Genomic DNA, 19,989 nt, shown 5'->3' with positions numbered 1-19,989 from the left:
ACCACTGTTTGAGATTCTACCGATTGCTCTGAGCCCGAGAACTCTCGCCCTCAAGGGTTTGAGGGTTCAGAGCCAGAGGAGTCCGAGGGCCCTGAGAGCTAGATGCATGTGATGAACCTGATTCAAACTGGATAATATCCTTCAGACTCCGATGCCTCAATGACTGCAGCCTTGAAGTGGTTAATCCAAATTGTGCAAAATCTGATTGTACAGGCATGTCAGATGAGCCTGTGTAGGACAAATTAAGTACAGGCTGCCTCGGAAACGACGTTTTGTCCAAGAACACCACAATCACACTTATATCATCATGAAAAGACCTCCGGCTCACATTGTTGCGTCCCGTAGCAGCGGCCTGAATCTTCCTATAGGTAACCTTCCTTCTTTTAGCAGCTACCGCTAGAGCGGTACTCAGAAGCCTTTTTGCAATTCCCTGCAAAATCCACCACAGAATAATTAAATTAAAAGCCTGCAAATATAACTGTAAAGACTCAAATTGTCGTCAATCAAAAAACACGAAGACTTATTTTCATTTTCTAAAGGCTAAATAAGTCTTCGTGTTTCTTCTCAATGTGAATGGAAAAATCAAGAAAAGAACAAGTTATAGATATATACATACATTTCTAGGATTCTTTTGAACAATTTCAGCAGCTTTTTTATTTGACAAGAAATCCCAAAGTCCATCAGAAGCAAATATAATAAACTTATCATTATCTGTTAAAACTCTAGTATGCATCTCTGGTTCTGCTGATAGCACACCTCTTGTAAAGGGTTCCGGAACTATTTCCAATTTGGGGAATGATTCGCGCAAAGTAAATTCAGACCTCTTCAGATATGCATCACCAATAGCTCTACTTACCTAATCAATATACAAGAAAACATTACAACCAATATCAAATCAAACAATAACTCTATCTAAATTGATTAAAAGAAAAACAAAAAATTACCGTAATGAAGCCTTTAACACGCCACGAACCATTATCATTTATCACAACGTTAGGATCATCAGGATGCATTGCCCTGAGTTCTTCTCTAATAGCTTCATCATTACAATTGTGATCTCTTGTTAACTGCTCGGCACGGATCTTTTTATTAACCATAGTACCAATTACAACGCGCGAATCTCCAAGATTTGCAACATGTAGTGTCTCTTTCCATATAATTCCAGCAAGACAGCATGAACCAACATATCCAAGATTTGGCTGATGCATATAATTCATTTTTGCAAAATCCAAAAAACCCTCTTCAGTAGCAGAAACAGCATTTCTCAGGGTAGCTTCAGTTATATCATTCTCATTATCATTAGCAAACCCTATAATGTAAACACATAACATAAAAGAAAAATACCGTTAATTCTCAAACCAATAAAAAAAGTTCACAGATTAATAAAAAGAAATAAACTTTTTTATCAAAGAAGTACTTTCATTATTATTAGTTGTTAATAAAGCTAATAAATGAATTTTGTTTTTTATTTTTTCTTCTTTGCCCCATAAAGATATTGAATAGAAAGAACTATTTTTCTTTCCATTGAAATTTTGAAAATGAACGTTTAAATATCCTTCAAAAACAAGTAAATAGATTCGAAACATATAAAATGAAGTTAATCCTGCTCTGGAACAAGCTATTATTGCGAAAATTGGTTCTAATTCTTTTCCTATCATGAAAGTATGAGTGGTCAATAAAGGAGTTAAGGTATAAAAGGTCCAAGTTTGAATCATGGCAAAGGAGACAAAAATACTAACATAACTTCTAAATACTCCCTCCGGTCCTATTTATAAGAGAATTTTGGGTCAACAAAAGTTGATGTATCTAGTTAAAAATTCAGTCCAAATACATTCACTTTTGTTGACCTAAATTTCTCTTATAAATAGGACCGGAGGTAGTACTAACATTTGCCATTAAAAGAAAATATGTCACTTGAATTCTTTTATTATTTGCCATTAAAAAAAAAATAAGTCACTTGAATTCTTTTATTACATAAATACTTGTTTATGAAAACTAAAAACTATAGATCACAAATAAGATATTAACAATTTTGATTTTTAGAAACTCCGCTCATCCGATGCAATCGTAACATGAATGGTTAATATTTCTCTTCTATAAGGATTCTTTTATATAATAATTAGTAGGAAACTTATATTAACCCAATAAAAAGATAGATGAGATTCAAAGAATCTTAAACTCCGTTTGTTATAGTTTTTTTTTAAAAAAAATCACTTAAAAAAATCACTTTTAAGAGGTTTGCATCCGTTTGTTACAACTTTTAAAAAAAATTGGAAATTGAAAAAAATAATCTAAAAACAGTTTCAAATGAGAAGCTGTTAAGTGCAGTTTCTCAAAAAATAGATTTATTTAGAGGTGAGAGAAAATATGGTTTTAAAAATTGAACTAATTTTGTAACAAAAAATCTCTTTTATATATTTGTATCAAAACAAACTAAAAGCCCGTTTGTTACAGATTAAAATAAAACAATTTAGAGATTTATGAAAAATCAGAAACTTCCCTAGAAAAAAATGAAAAATCAGAATCTATTTTGCGTTTGTATACCATAATAAAAATCATTTTTTTAAACAAATAATTTAGTTTGTTTGGATACAACTATATATAAAAGGGATTTCTGTTACAAAATTAGTTCAATCTTTTAAATAATATTTTCTCTCTCCTCTAAAAAAATCTATTTTTTGTGAAGTTGCTCTTAACACCTTCTCATTTAATGCTGTTTTTAGATTCTTATTTTTTAAAAAAGTTTTAACAAACGGATACAAAACTTTTAATTATTATTTTTTTTTAAATTATTTTTTTTCTTCTGAAAAAAGCTATAACAAACGGTCTAAAATATAATCTCTAAATTATTATATGTAAAAATCTCTTTTATTTTAATCCGTAACAAACGGACCCTTTAATCATTGTCAACCATCTAAATCAAACAAACCAATCTTATTTGCACAATAAATCAAAACTCTCAACCCTAATTAGTTTATACACTCAAGAATAAAACTCTTGGTAATGGTTGTACCAAAAAAAAAAAACTCTTGGTAATGGTTAGATAAACAATTTTATAGTGTATTTGGCCTGAAATTTAGACAAACACATATAATTTTTTGGACCTATTTGTTTATATTTCAATAAAAATGACATATGTAGTAAAAGAAGACAAACAAAAAACTCATTATAGAAATTAATAGAAATTAAACTCATTATAGAAATTAATAGCATCCATATGTATTATTGCAAATTAAACATAATTACAAAAGGTGATGGAACCATCATCTCTCATACAATATTCTCATATTCTTAAATATCATTTATTGTGATATCTCATATTTTAATCATTTTTTTATGTTTTCCTTTTATAATTAGAGTTTTTATGTTTATTTTTTTTTTGAGGTTGTCTTTGTAGACCTCCATTGATACCCAAATGGTTTGATAAAGTTTTATTTTTATTTTTTTTGACAAATGTTTGATAATTTTTTTTTTTTAAATTGCAAGGTTTATTCGAAGCTAAATTCAATTTTTGATGCATTAAGTTATTTTTAGATTTTACTTACTTCCCTTAATTTTATTTTATTTTAGTTTAAAAACCATAGACACATTGATCTCTATGTTTTTTTCGTTTAATTTTTTTTCGTTGCATTTTGGTATCTTAAATTACAAAAGCTAATAGTTTTGTGCCTTATGTTCTTTTTTTCTCAAGCATTGTGTTTGTAATTTAAGAGACAAAAATAGAACCTAAAAGGGTTAAGGGACAAAATTGTTTAACATTTACTAGTTAAAGGACAAAATTGTTTAACATTTACTAGTTAAGGAACAAAAATAAAACTATAAAAATTTAAGGGACTAAAGTGAAACTGAAAATAACTTTAAAAATCAAAACTAAGGAATGTCGTATATTTTGAGCATATAGATTGGATATTCAGATTTTTTTTTTCTTCATTTGTACGTAATGAATTGTGAAGCATGCTAAAATTAATTGATGATTTATTTTATTTTTTAAACTTATGTATAGGTATATTTTAACGCACAATTTTTTTTTTGTGGTGGCCAGGGTGTGAATCGCAGACCGTACATATATTATGCATTGTCCCTAACAATTGAGCTAAGTTCATGAGGACATTTTAACGCACAATATAAATGTATTTGATCATTATTAGCAAAAAAAAAAAAAACAAAGGTGATTTATCATTGAGAAATACCATATACCACGAACGCTTTAAAAACGAAAAATCAAGAATGACACAACCATCGCCGTTTTTTTCGCCAAAATCACTTTTTATTTTTAATATTGAAATGTTATTTATTATAACCAAAATCACTTTTTATTTTTTTTCGCCAAAATCACTTTTACAAAGGTTATTCCGTGAAACTTCATGTCGCGGTAAATAGCGGCTCTCTTTCCTTTTCATTTGTACGTAATGAATGAATTATGAATCATGCTAAAATTGATTGATGATTTTTCTATTTTTGAAATTTACGCACAACATAAAGGTAATTGATCATTATTAGCAAAAAAAAATAGAAGGTAATTTATTATTTGTTAACTTCCCTATAATTCCTTAAAACAAAGACTTTCCTATAGTTCTGTTTGGTAATTGATATTTTTTATGGTGATCGAGGTTTGAACCCCAATCTTGCATATTTTATGATTTGTTCCTACCAACTGAGCTAAGCTCACGAGGACTGTTTGATAATTGATTGGTGATTAACTTTGCACATTCATTTTGTCAAAAAATAATAAAAACTGTGTACATGCAAATAGAACTATAGGGAAGTTAACAAATGATAAATTGCCTTCTTATTTTTTTGCTAAAAATGATCAATACCTTTATGTTGTACATAAATTTCAAAAGGCTTGTACCAAAAAAAAAAAAAATTTCAAAAGGCTTAATGATGTGTTTCGTCCTTGCAATCAGACGTAATTTAAAAATTAGTTCCTGTAATCGCTAATCCTCGCAATTTACCCTTGCATTGTTTAATCATTTAAAATTTCGTTTTTTGACCAACTTAATCACTGCCAAGTCATCAAATTACCAAATGGCATGGGAATGGACAAAAATACCCTCGTCTTTATCATGAGAAGAAGATGAAGACAGGGGTAAAAATGTCATTTCACGAATGATGATGAGGGTATTTTTGTACATTTCCATGTCATTTTGCTAATTTGATGACGTGATTAAGTTGGTTAAAGGACGAAATTTTAAATGATTAAACAATACAAGGGTAAATTGTCATGATTAGCAATTACAGGGACTAATTTTTAAATGACGCCTAATTGCAAGGACGAAACACATCATTAAGCCATTTTAAAAAGAGAAAAATCATCAATCAGTTTTAGCCGGATTCTTAATCATTACGTACTAATGGGAAGAAAACGAAACTGATTATCCGATCTATACGCTCAAAATATACGGCATTTTATAGTTTTGATCTTTTAAGTTCACTTTAGTCCCTTAAATTTTGATTGTTTTATTTTTGTCCCTTAACTTGTAATCGGTAAACAATTTGGTCCCTTAATTTTTTTAGGTTCAATTTTTGTCTCTTAAATTACAAACATATTGCTTGACGAAAAATAACATATGACACAAATTTGTTAGTTTTTGTAATTTAACAGACCCTAATGAAACGAAAAAAAAAAAAAGAAATAAGAGATCAAATTGTCTATAGCTCTTAAACAAAACAAAAAAAAATTAATGCATAAAAATTTTAATTTAACATAAAATAAACCTTGAAAAATTTCAAAAATATAAATTTTATCAAACAATTTAGGTATCAATGGAGGTCTACAAGACAACCTCAAAAAAATAAAACATAAAAACTCTAATTATAAAAGGAAAATATAAAAAATGATTAAAATATGAGATATATCACAATAAATGATATTTAAGATATTATTTATTTTTTTTGGCTTAATTGCACTTTTCCCCCCTATCTTTTGTTAATTGTGCGATTTTGCACCCCCTCTTTTGTTTTGAGCGATTTTGCACCCTATCTTTTGCCAACTGTGTTTTGTTCAAAATCATCATTAAAAGAGGGGAAAAGGGGCAAAAGATAGGGTGCAAAATCGCTCAAAAAATATAAGTGAGGGTGCAAAATCGCACAATTAACAAAAAGATAAGGGGCAAAAGTGCAATTGAACACAAAGATGGGTGCAAAATCAGAAAGGGGGCAAAAAGATGGGGTGCAAAATCGCTCAAAAAAAAAGAGGGGGTGCAAAATCGCACAATTGACAAAAGATAGGGGAAAAAAATGCAATTAAGCCATTTTTTTTTTGTTAAATATTGATTATCAATCAGCTATCTCAAAGAAAACTAAACTTAATTCTATAAAAATTAATTCAAATAACCTAAAATCTCATAAACAATAAAAAATCAAAAAATAGTTTAATTTCAATCTAACATAGCACTTTTTTTTTACAAGATCTAACATAGCACTTAAAAGGTAATATATACAAAATAGTTGATGGTGAAAGTAATTTATAATTAACTTGAAAAATATATTAATTGATAAAAAAAATATTAAATTAACAAAATAAAAATAACAATAAAAATATTTACATGATGTAATTGGTAAAAATATATTTGACTCTAAAAAGTTATACCATTGGAGTGAAGGATGAGTGAATTGGTTAAAAACGACGTGGTATGATTGGCATCACTCAAAATCACATTTTATATTAATCATTGAAAATCACTTATTCAAAACTTTCTCTAGCACGAGCAGAGTTTGATAACGTAGGCTTGTGACCTAAGTAAGAGCATTAAGATGTTTGGAAGAGGTCCTTTGACGTGTGCCAAAATACTTTCTCTAGCACGAGATAATTCAAGTTAATATATTTACACTTATTTATATAAAAAAGTTGTAATTGTAGATGAATATAATATAAATTTTAAACACATGCAAAATAAAAAAAAATCATACTAAAATAAAAAATTATCATGTTATTCGCATGTGCACTAGTATTAAATCTAGTACTTGTAAAATACTCATTCATTGGCAAACAACAAGGTAACATTTATTTCCTTCAAAAAACAAAAAAACAAGGGAACATTTATTATCATCTCTTATGTCTTTATAAAAAATAGAAAAGAAGCTTTATTCCAAAAATAAATAAAAAATTACCCTATTTTTGATAGGAAAAAAAATTCTATTACCCTATTTAAGACAGACTATCTCCATTTGCATTTCACTTCAACGGTTCAACAAGTTTCAACTAGTTCTATTTTCTTCTTCGAAGCAAAGTCTCTTATATGGCTCGTTCAATCACTTTAGTTTGCACCATCTTTTTCTTCCTTTTCCTTCTAGTATCCACAGGTGGGTGTTACTTGCTATGAAACACTTTATATGATTGTGTTTAATATTTCCCTCAATTTATATGGTATATCTAAATCATAATTCATGCGATCATAGATCTCACAAAATCACCACCGACCATATTGATGAACATTGAATCATGATCGTACGGTCCATATTTTAGTGCATAATTTGTTTTTTTAATATAAAAATAAAGCTATAAATCTGATATATTCGATCTTGTTCTATTGGACATCGATATTGTGACTGCATGAATTAATGAGATCTCTAACTTCATATATTCAATTTGTTGATTTTATGATATGGGCAGAGATGCAGCCAACTCACGTGGAAGAGCCGGAGGCAAGGACTTGTGATTCTCAAAGTCATAGCTTCAAAGGAGTATGTTGGATTAAACACAATTGTGCTAATGTGTGCAAAACAGAGGGTTTCACTGGAGGACATTGTCATGGCTTCCGTCGCAGATGTTTTTGCTCTAAACCTTGTTAAGAAAAATGAGAGTATTGTATGAGAGATGATGCTTCCATCACCCTTTGTAATTCTGTTTAATTTGCAATAATACGGATGGATGCCATTAATTTCTATAATGAGCTTTTTGTTTATCTTCTATAATGCCATTAATTTGTTTGTCTTCTTTTTTCTACATAAGTAAAAGAGAGTGAAATGAATGAATGAATGAATGATTGTGGTTCGAGTTCCCCTGCAATCGTTATTAAAGAATATAATGTGAAATGAATGAAAGATTGTGGCCAACAAAATTATTATCTAATGCTTTTACATTCTAATTTTTGCTTAAAAAAATCAAAGAATATAATTTGTTATATATTTGTATCTTATTTAAATGAATAATTTTACTCAAGTGGTTAGTGAAATTGAGTTAATAACAAAAAAATTTTGAAAAATTCAAATTCAAATTCTAGTTGGAACAAATTAAATTAATTATTTTAATTATTTATGAGCGATTTTGCTCCTCTTCTCCTTCCCTCATAGAAATTGAATCAAACAAAAAAAAAAAAACTACTCCCTCTCTTCCTCTCTAAAAATGCGAACTAAATGAACCCTTAAAGTTACCAAATCTCAAAGGGTGAAAAATCCATTTGCTTTAGAGTCAAAAGTAGAATCCATTTCCTGTACTTTTTGTGCTCCATTATTTAAAATAGAAAGTTGTACTTGTGTTCACCAATTTTAACATTGATCATTGTATGTCATTCACTAATAAATACTCAAATGTTTTACATATAAAAAATATGATACGCACTTACATTTCTAGTAAAATTTGAAACCAAGTTTAATCATACATTATTATAAAAATTCAATTAGTATATTTCATCAGTGTATTTTTTTTTTTATAAGTCAAGAAATAGGTTAGACATTAAGGAGGCCGGAAACATCTCAACTAGGTTGGCACCCAACCGGAACTCTCATCCTCTACCACCTACTCCATATATATTATTAAAAAGGGAAAAAGAAATATAAACGAGGGGGGACTAGGCCAAAACCCTCAGCAACAAAAAAGGCGAGAAAGAAAAAGAAAAAAGACAACCTAGGGAAATCAAAACTTAGGAAGGCCGTGTCGATCCCTAAAGAAGTCTAATGACAGCGACAATGGAAGAGTGTCAAACCAATTTGAGCCCCAAGCCTCGTCCAAATACCAACCGCAAAATCACAAATTCAAGTAGAAATCATTGAGAGGTCGGGAGTGGACCATGAGAACGGGTTGCATAAGTCACCTTGCTTGCTTGGTTTTCTTTCTTCTTTTGTGCCTTTGTTAAGTAAGGAGAAAAGGAGATATCTGCGGTGGTGCTGTTCAATAAAAAATGATTGGTCGAATCTAATTCCTTTTGCAACACCGGATCCACCGGATCGTCTGGATCAGCTACAATATTTTTTATATTAGGGAAGTCAGACGCCAAACTAAGAAGTGTTTGTACCTCATGTACCGGACTAATGATGTGTTGTCACATCAATTAATGGCTATGAAATGTAACACGATTCTGACACGATTCTGTGAAACCATTTTCTTCATATTTCACTATTTTTAACCCTTCTTGGCATCTAGAATTGGGTAGGCATGGTATAACATCAAAGTAAGACTTGTAGGATTAATAATTATGTGTAGAGGAATGTAAGCACTAGTAATGAACTTGTGATTTAACCATAATTGAATTATGAATTGATTATGATCTTGATAAATTATTGATGAGGAATACTTGATGATGTAACATGATGTGCTATGAATATTCAATGATGAGTAATAATTTAGTTAGTTAATGATATGAGGATGAATCACAGAGTAACTAAGTGTAGTGGTGAATCGGCTAAGACGTAAATTGGCTTAAATAGATGAGATGTTGGCAAACCAATTCGGCTATGACGTAAATTGGCTTAATGAAATGATGTTGTTCTATTGATGTGAATGATGTTGATATGCATGTACTACTATGATCTTAGCCATAGATATAGAATGTAAGAATGCATGAGAACATATAACTTGGTTTTGTTGAAATATGCGAAAATAGACGAACTTTGGTAAAATGATGAAGTAAGGCATGATAACTTGTAAATGATTAAATAATAGTGTTAACATGATGAATAACGATTGAATTAGTAATGAGTATGCATATGGTGTATCGATTAACTAGGCGTAAATGATTAATCATCTCACATGCTAATTTCGCCGTATGAAGTGATGTTACCTCTTTGATGTGGTGTATGATGATTTTGATTATGATGATTATAATGATGATTTTTCACGATGATAATTATTGATGTTGATAATCCATGATGGTGTATGTATATATGTATAAAATGATGATCAATACATGTATATAAAATGGTGAAGTTTATGATGGTGATGTTTTGTATGAACATATGCATTTGGTGAGTCATATGTTCATGCATTCATGAGCCTTGGTGTTAGGATATTTCAATATCCAAGTGAAGATAGGATAATTTTATCCAAGTGGGAAATCAGACGCCAAAGTAAGAAGTGGTTGTACCTCATGTACCGGACTAATGATGTGTTGTCACATCAATTAATGGCTATGAAATGTAACACCCCAATTTTCTATATGATTATTTATTTATTTATTATATTTATTTAATTGTTTATTTGATGTGTGTAAGAGCCCCCTTCTTTTGTAAAATTGATTTTAATTCTCCATCCATTTCCATTGCTACTTGTTATTATTGTTCGGTGCTGACCTCTGATTATTTACAATTGAAATATTTACCGTATTTAGCATCCTTGAATTCACTTTACGAGGTCTTTCAAATTCTTTGGGAGTGCTAGTTTCTTTAACTTTTGATTTGTTACTATTGTACAAATTCGGTGGTCACTATTTTCCAATTGGTGATTAACTGAAGTGCTATTTGGTGCTCTTTCAAGACTTTCTGCTAAGCCGTTCGATTGGCAGGCAGAGTTGTTATTGCCGACAGTTGCGCCCTCCAAAGCTGCACCATCTCTCATGGCACTGCCCTCCACAACGGCGGTTCCAGCACCACAACCGCCGCCGCGGTCCCTTGCACAAGCACTTGTCGCATCGCACGGACAATCTGCCACAACCTACAATGCGTGGTGAGACTCTCTCTATTCGTATTACTCAGCCAATTTATGAACAGGGGGTCAATGTGTGTAAGAGAAACCTTTGTGGAAGGTTGGTTCTAAACAAAAAGGAGATAAACCCTATGCGTCAAAGGAAATTGAAGACAAGCTTCGAAAACAATGGAATACTATGCACCTTGGACGTTGCTATCTTTAGGTAGGGGCTTTTATGAATTCTTTTTTGCCACTGAATCTGATTTGCAAATTGTTTGGGCAATGGGAACTGTGAACTTGAAGCCGGGGATGTTACGATTATTTGAATGGTCAGTGGATATTGATATGCATAATCAGAGAAATACACATGCGCAAGTATGGATCCGATTGATGGCACTGCCACAAGAATATTGGATGGAACCTTGAAAAGACTTTTTGGACACTATGCACGTAATATAGTCGACATTGAATTTTCCTAAAAGATTTTTCACGAAATTCTCGTCGAACGGGAAGGTAGTTTATGAACGGATTCCAGATTTTTGTTCGCATTGTCAGACACTTAGACATGATGTTACAAACTGTCGTTGGTTGTACCCTAGGAAGGAAGACATGTCTAAGGATAAAGTTGCAAAAGGGAAGATGCAGATACCATCCATGAAACCTCAGTGGGTGCATATTAAAGAGAACCCCTATGGTATAGGTTCATCCATTGCATTTGCAACACCTAAACCTACCGAGCCATAAATCAACTCGACTACTGTTGATGGTTCTACTTTTGCGGCTCCAACACTAGCTCAGACACCCCCTGTGTGTCTGAGGAGATCCCCCAAGGCTCTTTGCCTTCACGCCCAATATTGGAGTTAGCTTCCCCTGATGATTTGCACGCTGTCATGCTTTCGGATGATGTGGAACAAGTAAAATTTGAATCATGGGAGGAGTTGGTGATACCCCAGATTCAGGTGATCAATGAATTTTCTTTATTGGAATGACTCGAGTAGCACCGATTTACTTGCTAATATGGGTCATTCGATACAAGGCACAACTTGGTTTTCGGTGTTGCCTCAGACTCTTCAGACTGACTTCTTTTTGGACTGGAGTCGGTTCCCTCGCTCTCATTTAAGTAGTTAGATGTTTCCTTTTTTCTTTCCTGTTTGTTGTTTCATTTTTCTTTTCTTTTTTTGTTGTTTCTTCTTTGTTTTTTGAGGGTTTTGGCCTAGTCCCCCTCTTGTACTTTTTTCTCCTTTTTTTTAATAAAATTTTCTCTGAGATTATCGGTATAGGATGGGAGTTTTGCGGGGTGCCAACCTAGTTGGGATGCCATTGCTTCCCCTTGATGCGTGTCCAATCTCTTGGCTTCGCAAAAAATAAAAAATAAAAAAATGTGCTTGATTTGGGGATTAGTGGATTTTTAGGCACTAAGGGTATTTTGGTCATTTTAGGAGTAAGGGCATTTTTGTAATTTTCGAGTTATCGATATTTTAATTAATTTGGCGTGGAAGATCATTTAGCGAAGTTAGTAGCAACTTAGGGTAATTAATAGAATCACGGTGTATGAGTAATAGTGGGAATTTCAAAAAAGCAATTGGGTAGTAATATTTTATGAGTGATAGAAAGCTATTAAGCCCATTAGTGAGTATGACTAAGTCCAATAGTATATAAGAGAAGTAGTCTTTGTGAAAATTAGGTCCGGAGCTCATTTGTCACAATTGAGAGAAAAGAGACAAAGTGGAAGAAAAGAGAAAATAGAGAAAAAGAGAAAGAGAGAAGAATTTCAAAGGAGAATAAGATCTAGCTTGGAGAAACTCAAGAGGGAGAGTAAATTGGAGCTTATATCATTGCTTTTGGGATTTAGAGGTAAGGATGGAGAGATTATGTTCATATATTGAATTATAACCTCTTATATGATATTTGGGTCATGTTTGTGTTTGTGAAATTATGAAACTGATGTTATTTTAAACTAATTTTCGTGCTCTAATTAAGTTGTTAATTTTGAGTATATTAAAAGTGCTATAAACTTCTTGTTGTTGCACGAAATTAAAGTTTTGATTATGTTAAATTCATAACTATGTGTTTTTAGCTTAATTTGATGGAAAACATGATTGTTGTTGTTGAATGATGAAGAATCCATCATAATTTATGTTCTTGCTAGGTTATTGGGTTTATGAAAGTGATTAAATTAAGTTGATGGGGGATGTAATGAATGTATTATTGATTAGATGACATTAGTTTGATGATTTCGGTGTGTTTGAGATTGATTTAAAGCCTTGGAATAACTTAAAATGGTGAAAATCGTATTTTGGAAAAACTTGATTTTTGGAACTGATGTTGTCAAAATCGTGTCACGATTTTGCTGGCAGAATTACATTGTTTTCTGGACATAAAATCGTGCCACGGTTCCCAAAATCGTGACACGATTCTGTGAAACCATTTTCTTCATATTTCACTATTTTAACCCTTCTTGGCATTTAGAATTGGGTAGGCTTGGTATAACATCAATGTAAGGCTTGTAGGATTAATAATTATGTGTAGAGGAATGTAAGGACTAGTAATGAAGTTGTGATTTAACCATAATTGGATTATGAATTTATTACGATTTTGATAAATTATTGATGAGGAATACTTGATGATGTAACATGATGTGCTATGATTATTCAATGATGAGTAATAGTTTAGTTAGTTAATGATATGAGGATGAATCATAGAGTAACTAAGTGTAAGTGGTGAATCGGCTAAGACGTAAATTGGCTTAAATAGATGACATGTTGGCAAACCAATTTGGGGAGATACAATCATCGTTTGGTAGGAGCGTTACGGTCTTGGAACATAGGTACAAAGATGTCACTTTGTACTCCGAGTTGGGGGGTCACATGTCTAGACAAACCATGAACTTTATTTTTGTGGAAAAAACGCGTGCTAGGAAAACCTTGTGCATCGAGAAGAAAACTTGCGGTTTTGTTCCAAGGACATTGTATGGCCTACCTTGTGCATGCATTATTGCTATGACAATCCGTCACAACAAGCCCATTCGATTGGATGAGATACACCCACATTGGCATAAGTTGTATATGGGTGAAGAAGAAAGTAATGAAGAGTATATCGGTCGCGGAGGAGTGGCATGGTATCCAAGAACGTCTTGTAAGAGTTCCATTCCAATTGAAACTAGAAATCAAAGAGGGTATGCGGTTGTTAGCGTTTCCGGAGATCACAATGTTGTCACCGCCTCCAAGAAAGGTGCCAACCAAAGGAGCTCCCAAAAAAATCAATACTACACCAAAAACAACGCGTAGGATCCCATCTATGTGGGAGACTATTGATTCTCAACACCCGGAAAGTCAATCTTCACCACGAAAAAAATCTTCATAACCTAAAAGAAAAGGTGCTTGTATTGGCATTTCTTCGGTCCCGGTTCCTAAGCCTAGCTTGGTTTCAAGAAATTATAATCCATCGAGTCCTATGTATTACATGCCAAAATTCATGAGACCATACATTGAGGGAATTGTGCATGTTATTGGTGACGGACATTGTGGGTTTAGGGCTATTGCCGAACGCGTGGGTTTGACGGAAGAAAGTCATGTTATGGTGCGGAGAGCACTTATTAAAATGTTGAAAGAGCATAGGAACAAATACATAGAGGTATATGCGAGCGAGGACCGTTACAAGTACATTTTGGATGGATTGCATCCCCCCAAAAATCCTAGTAGCTTTGCACCTTCTGAAAAATGGTTGACATTGCCAGATATGGGACACATCGTTGCATCTTGTTACAATAAGCCGGTGGTGGAGATGACTACCCTTGATATTGGAGTCTCCGAGACTTTTTTCCCACGTAGAGGTGTGCCTCCAGTTAATCCGAAAAGCAACATGATTTGCCTTGGTTTAATCCCAAATCATTTTGTCCTTCTTTCGTTGAAAGATGGTTGTCTACTACCTCCATCATCCACGGAGTGGAGAAATCATTGGAGCGATGAGGCAAAAACATGGGATTATAAATTCTTGGATCAACACGATTGTTTCCGAGCACTCATGGAGATTGAGGACAAAGAGAGAATGGTTCCAACAAAAAAACCAACAAATGAAGACAATCCAATTATGTTTGATGACACTCCGGTTAAAGCAAACACCGAATTTTTAGATGTTTTGGAACATTTAGATTATTTGCTTTTATTAGATGAAATATGACACATTTTGGTAGGTGTTAATCTGTTTTTTGGTTGATACGCCCCGATGTATTTTTTGGGATATATAATGTAATGACCAATTTTTTTAGGTGATATGTAACTAACCTTTAACTAATTATATATATATATATTTGAGTTTCGCATTTATTACTCCCTCCGTCCCTTATTATAGGACCCTTTTAGGAAGAAAAAAAATTGTCCCTTTTTATAAGACCCTTTTGATATTTTCAAGTGCATTAATTTTTCTTTACAAAATTACCCCTATTTACTCTACATATTTTTTTGAAAAGCAATAAATTCTTTTTTCCTTTGATAAAAAAAAAGAGCAATAAGTTTATGTGGGAACTCCCAATTCATGCACTGAAGGCTGCCTTTATAATTATGATATTCATGTCCTATAATTTTTCATGAAGAATATGTTTAGTCCTCTATATGTTTATATATTGTTGTTTCATGCTCCTTGTTCTTAAAAAAAAGCGCAAGAAATTTGAAAATAATTCGTAAAAATTTTAAGTTTGGAGCTTCAAATTTGAAATTTTGGAAAAAAAAGAATGATTCCAAATTTTTGTGGACAAAAAAAAAAATGGAATGGTTATTCAAGTAGTAGTGGTTATTCACGCTCCATTTTTTTTTTCTTCTGTGCAATGACCTTTTCAAACTTACATTCAAGTAGTAGTGGGTAATTAATATAGTAAAATAGTGAATTGCGATTTCAATTATAAGAAGGGCAAACATGGAAAAAAATGTCATTTGTCAACAAATTTAACAAAATAATCAACTTTCTTAAAACCCGTGTTTTTTCTAAAAGGGTCCTATAATAAGGGACGGAGGGAGTATAAGTTAATGTACATTACGTGTAATGTGTTGCATAATGTGGAAAATTTGACGAATTTTAAACAATTGTGAAACGTTAACGCATTATCGATTTTGTGTAATGTTACCGAATAATTGATAAACTATGAAATGTTGATGTTTGTGATTGGTGGATGTTGTTGTTTCGGTTTGATTTCATGCGGAATTACCATTTTATGTAATGTTAATTGCCGGGAACAATTATGTAAATTACTTATGTCATTGTGAAGTTTTCTATGTCAGAAGATCAATTTTCTAGAAGTCATAGCAGAACAATGGAGTTTCCAATGCTAACCTAACTTGGTCTTGCCGTAAGCCTACGGCGTACTTTCCCAATCGCATGGCATAAAATACTTCGTCACATGACACTCCATATCTTTGTCCTCTCCCTCTTTTCTATTTTAAAATACATCAAAACCTTCTCCCTTTCTCTCTCTCTCATCTACGTGATTTCTTCTTCATCACATTTCATTCCATACTCTCTGGCATTTCATTCACTTCTGATTAAAGCATTTCAAAGCAATGGATTTGGCTTCAAATATTGGTGGAAAGATTGAAAAGGATGATGTTCTCTCCGCCGTTGAAAAGTGCGTCCTCTCTCTATCATTCTCTTGTTTTCTTCTTTCTTTCCCTTTTTTAAGTTATGGCCTCATTGTGATTTTTAGACTTTGATTATGAGTCTATGTTTTGCTGATTACGTTTATGTTTTAAATTTTCTTTTTACTTTGTTATTAGACTTTAATTGTGATTTTTTTTTTTAAACTAAACTGGTTTGATGTAAAGGAAGATGAGTTGGAGATCTTAGGTTGAACATCAGTAACATTTTTTTTAAGAGATATCTCGCAAATCAAATATCGATTTATTTGCTTGTTCCACCAATCTTAATTATTGGTGTCAAAAATTGGTAATTTGCAACCGAAACTATTGCCAAGATTCTCCATATAAGAGCTTGTCATCTTCACTAAATGATCAAAGGATGAAAGGATACTTAATCTTGAGTTGTTAGAATTTAGTCTATGGTAGGTTCTTAGAATGGTTATGGTTATGCACTTTACTCCTTCATTCATCATCATAATGTGATTACTTATACATTTTATGAGTCAGGCTTACAAAGTACTAGTGAAGCCCAAGACATGAAAACCAACTTAGTAAGTTATTTACACACCAAGTAACATAACTAACTTAACTACCATATGATTTGCACTATATATAATACTCTTAAAACCCATGAATTACCTTTCAACATCACCAACCAATCATACCCATTGAGAAATCAAGTATTATTTGTAGCCTCTACAAACTTGTATCATTTTGACCAAGTCTCACCAGATCATTATTCTTTACTTTATTCAATACTTTTTACTCTTAATGATTAAATTCATTTTTAATTTTAAATCTACATAATTTAATGAACTAATGCATTTAAATTACACTATTCAATTATTTTTTTATAGTGTTAATACATATAAATTACGAACGATACGTTTTATGTAATTTTGATTTTGAAAAAAGAACATGTATAGATATTTTTCACTTTTATATTGTAACAAACCAACTTATATTTTTGAATGACATCAACAATATAACAATCTTATAAATAAATTTGTTTAAAGGTATAATCGGAAGTAAAAAAGTCAGACCAAAATCATGAATTCACATAAAATTAAAATCTCAGGTTTTCTATTGCACTCCCTAAAAATACACACCTTTTTTTAATATAATAAACTCTGAAAAAATTAAGGATTTGAGTGTTCGTCTTTCCACTAATGAATAATAAAATTTATATATAACCAGTCAGATCAAACATTTACAACAGACTCGTAGTAATTGCACCTAATCCCAACAATAGCAATGTTTAGTTAAACATAACCTTGCAATAAGAGGAAGAAGAAATAAAATTTGATGTCGAAGTCGATTCATCGTTCTTCTCCGACGTATCTTTCTCCTCTATAAATCATTCCCTCTATCTATTTTGCTTTTAAACTCTTGGAAAATTGCAAAGAACCAATCCTTTTTGTTATGTAATGTAGCGTGTGATATCCCAAGTAGTTTTCAATGTCTCATATATCTCTATGTTTATAGGCAAGAGGAATGCCGCGAACAATATCTTTTGAACACTCTCTTTAATACTTAATATTTTATTTAATGATATCAATATATTTCCTACAATTTTATATAAGTTTCATTTTATGTGATTTAACCCAAGTAGCTTGCTTTTACGTAGCTTTCTAGCCACTTAAACCATGAGATCAACCAAACATTTTGTACTTTTACGTTACAAAATTGATCAACCAACCATGAAATAGCATTTTTCTTATCCTTATGGATGGATTGTTTGTTGCGACCACTTGCTTTCTAAGGTGGTTTTCATCATGATAATATTCTTTTAATATATATATATACACACACACCAATGAGGTGTATTAGAAGTTGGAAAAATACCATCACCGTATACTTTACATAAATTAAGGGGGTTTTATAAAAAATACCACCACCACGTCTCGAGGCTTAAAACTATATATTTATAATCAATTGAGGGTTTTGTATATAAATTACTTGCAAAAATAAGTTTAATATGTGTTATGAAAAAGGGGTTTTATTTGATATTGATCTAGCTTCTTGCAAGTTTCATTAGAACAGAGTACACACAACAACAATGAGAAAGAAAGCAGATAATGAGAAAATAAGGAAAAGAAGAGGAAGATGATGGTGAGTGATCCAGATAGATGAAGACAAAGACGTAGAGAGAGACGAAGACAAACATAGAGAGAGAGAGAGACGAAGACGGAGATGCTTTAGAGAAAGGGAGAAAGGTTGATCGTAGAAGAGAGGCATTAAGGGTAAGAAAAAAGGATATAATAATTCTAACCCAACCAATACTCAGGACGGAAAATATAAATGCATGGCATGATAAGATTAATAATAGGATTAATGGGTGTTATTAAAAAAAGATAAGAACCGTTGTTAAAAAAAAAGGATAAGAATCTCTCTCTAAACTTTCTCCAACCTCTCTCCAAACCTAGCTCTGCCACCTCCCCTTGCTTTTCCAAAATATCGCCAGTAAAGATGTAGCAGTAGAACTTTGGTGGTGCGACGATGGCCCAGCCATCCTCTTTAGCGACGGCTCTGTTTTCCTACGACGATCGTTGTTTGTATCTGGTGGAGAACTGTGGCGGCTCTCTCTTGTTCTCGTCGCAGCGCCGCTGTTCAATTCGGTGTTCTTCCGACGTACAAGTCTCAGTAGCATCCTAACCTTCTCTGGTGGTCTTATAGATCACTGTCGACTCTAAGGTCAGTCAAGGGTTGTGAAGTGGCGTTGTTTCGTTGGTTGATGGTATTTGCTTTCAAATCTGTCGCCTCCGTGTCGAAGGTTCACTGTCGTTGGTTTCAGTTGTGATATTGTAGACGGATTTCTAGTTTGTTGTTCTGAAACTCGTTAGGGTCTGTTATTGTGCTCGTGGTGCTCAGTCCCATTGATTGACCATCCCACGATCTGGCTATCGATGATTCCGGGTTGCTTTGTGTTAATCTGGCTTGAAAAAACGTTGATGCATGTTGTGATTGTTGTTAACAGGGGGTTATTGGAATGTGAATTTGACCGTGTTGGCATTCAATTCATTCACCGTATCGATCTAAGTGAAGACTCGCCCAAACCCGTTTTGATCCTTTGAATTCATTTTGTTTAATGAATTGGTGGGGTACAGATTGTTTGGAACTCGAAAGAGTCATTAATGCTTGTTTTTCATGGTGTAAGGAGTTGATGGTACGTGATCCGTTCTGTCGACAGTCAATTCATTCGCCAACTTATAGACTTGGTTGGTGCTCGCAATCATCGTTTGTTAGAATTGACTAGGATTGAATCGAGTATGCTGCTGTTATTGGTTGTATTTCCCGTTTGGGTTCATGCACTTGAATTCACTGGGTCAGATTTTATGTCCCCTAATTTTTATGTAATTTTTTCCTTTTTTTAATAAAATATATGATCACTTGATAATTATAGGCTTATAGTGGGGTGTCAACTTCGCTGGAACGTCCTTATTACATGCCATTTTGTTCTTACTTATAAATAAATATAATAGGATTATTGTATCAGATCAAAATGATACATTAATGAAA

The 19,989-nt window shown here is 32.4% G+C and overlaps 1 protein-coding gene across 1 annotated transcript; it reads right to left on the bottom strand.

Moving 5' to 3' along the window:
- Nucleotides 1–16: 16 nt before the first annotated feature.
- Nucleotides 17–10,774, bottom strand: LOC11409280 (probable protein phosphatase 2C 43). The gene is made up of 4 exons (XM_024778689.1): nt 10,630–10,774; nt 945–1,309; nt 617–856; nt 17–430 (listed from the first exon to the last, which is right to left on the bottom strand). The coding sequence occupies exons 1-4, from the start codon at nt 10,772–10,774 to the stop codon at nt 17–19; spliced, it is 1,164 nt and encodes a 387-aa protein (XP_024634457.1).
- Nucleotides 10,775–19,989: the final 9,215 nt, after the last annotated feature.

Source organism: Medicago truncatula, chromosome 3 (genome assembly GCF_003473485.1).
Source record: "Medicago truncatula cultivar Jemalong A17 chromosome 3, MtrunA17r5.0-ANR, whole genome shotgun sequence".
NCBI classification, from domain to species: Eukaryota; Viridiplantae; Streptophyta; class Magnoliopsida; order Fabales; family Fabaceae; genus Medicago; species Medicago truncatula.
The sequence above is the reverse complement of the archived record's forward strand: the minus strand, read 5'-3'. Positions and strand labels throughout refer to the sequence as shown.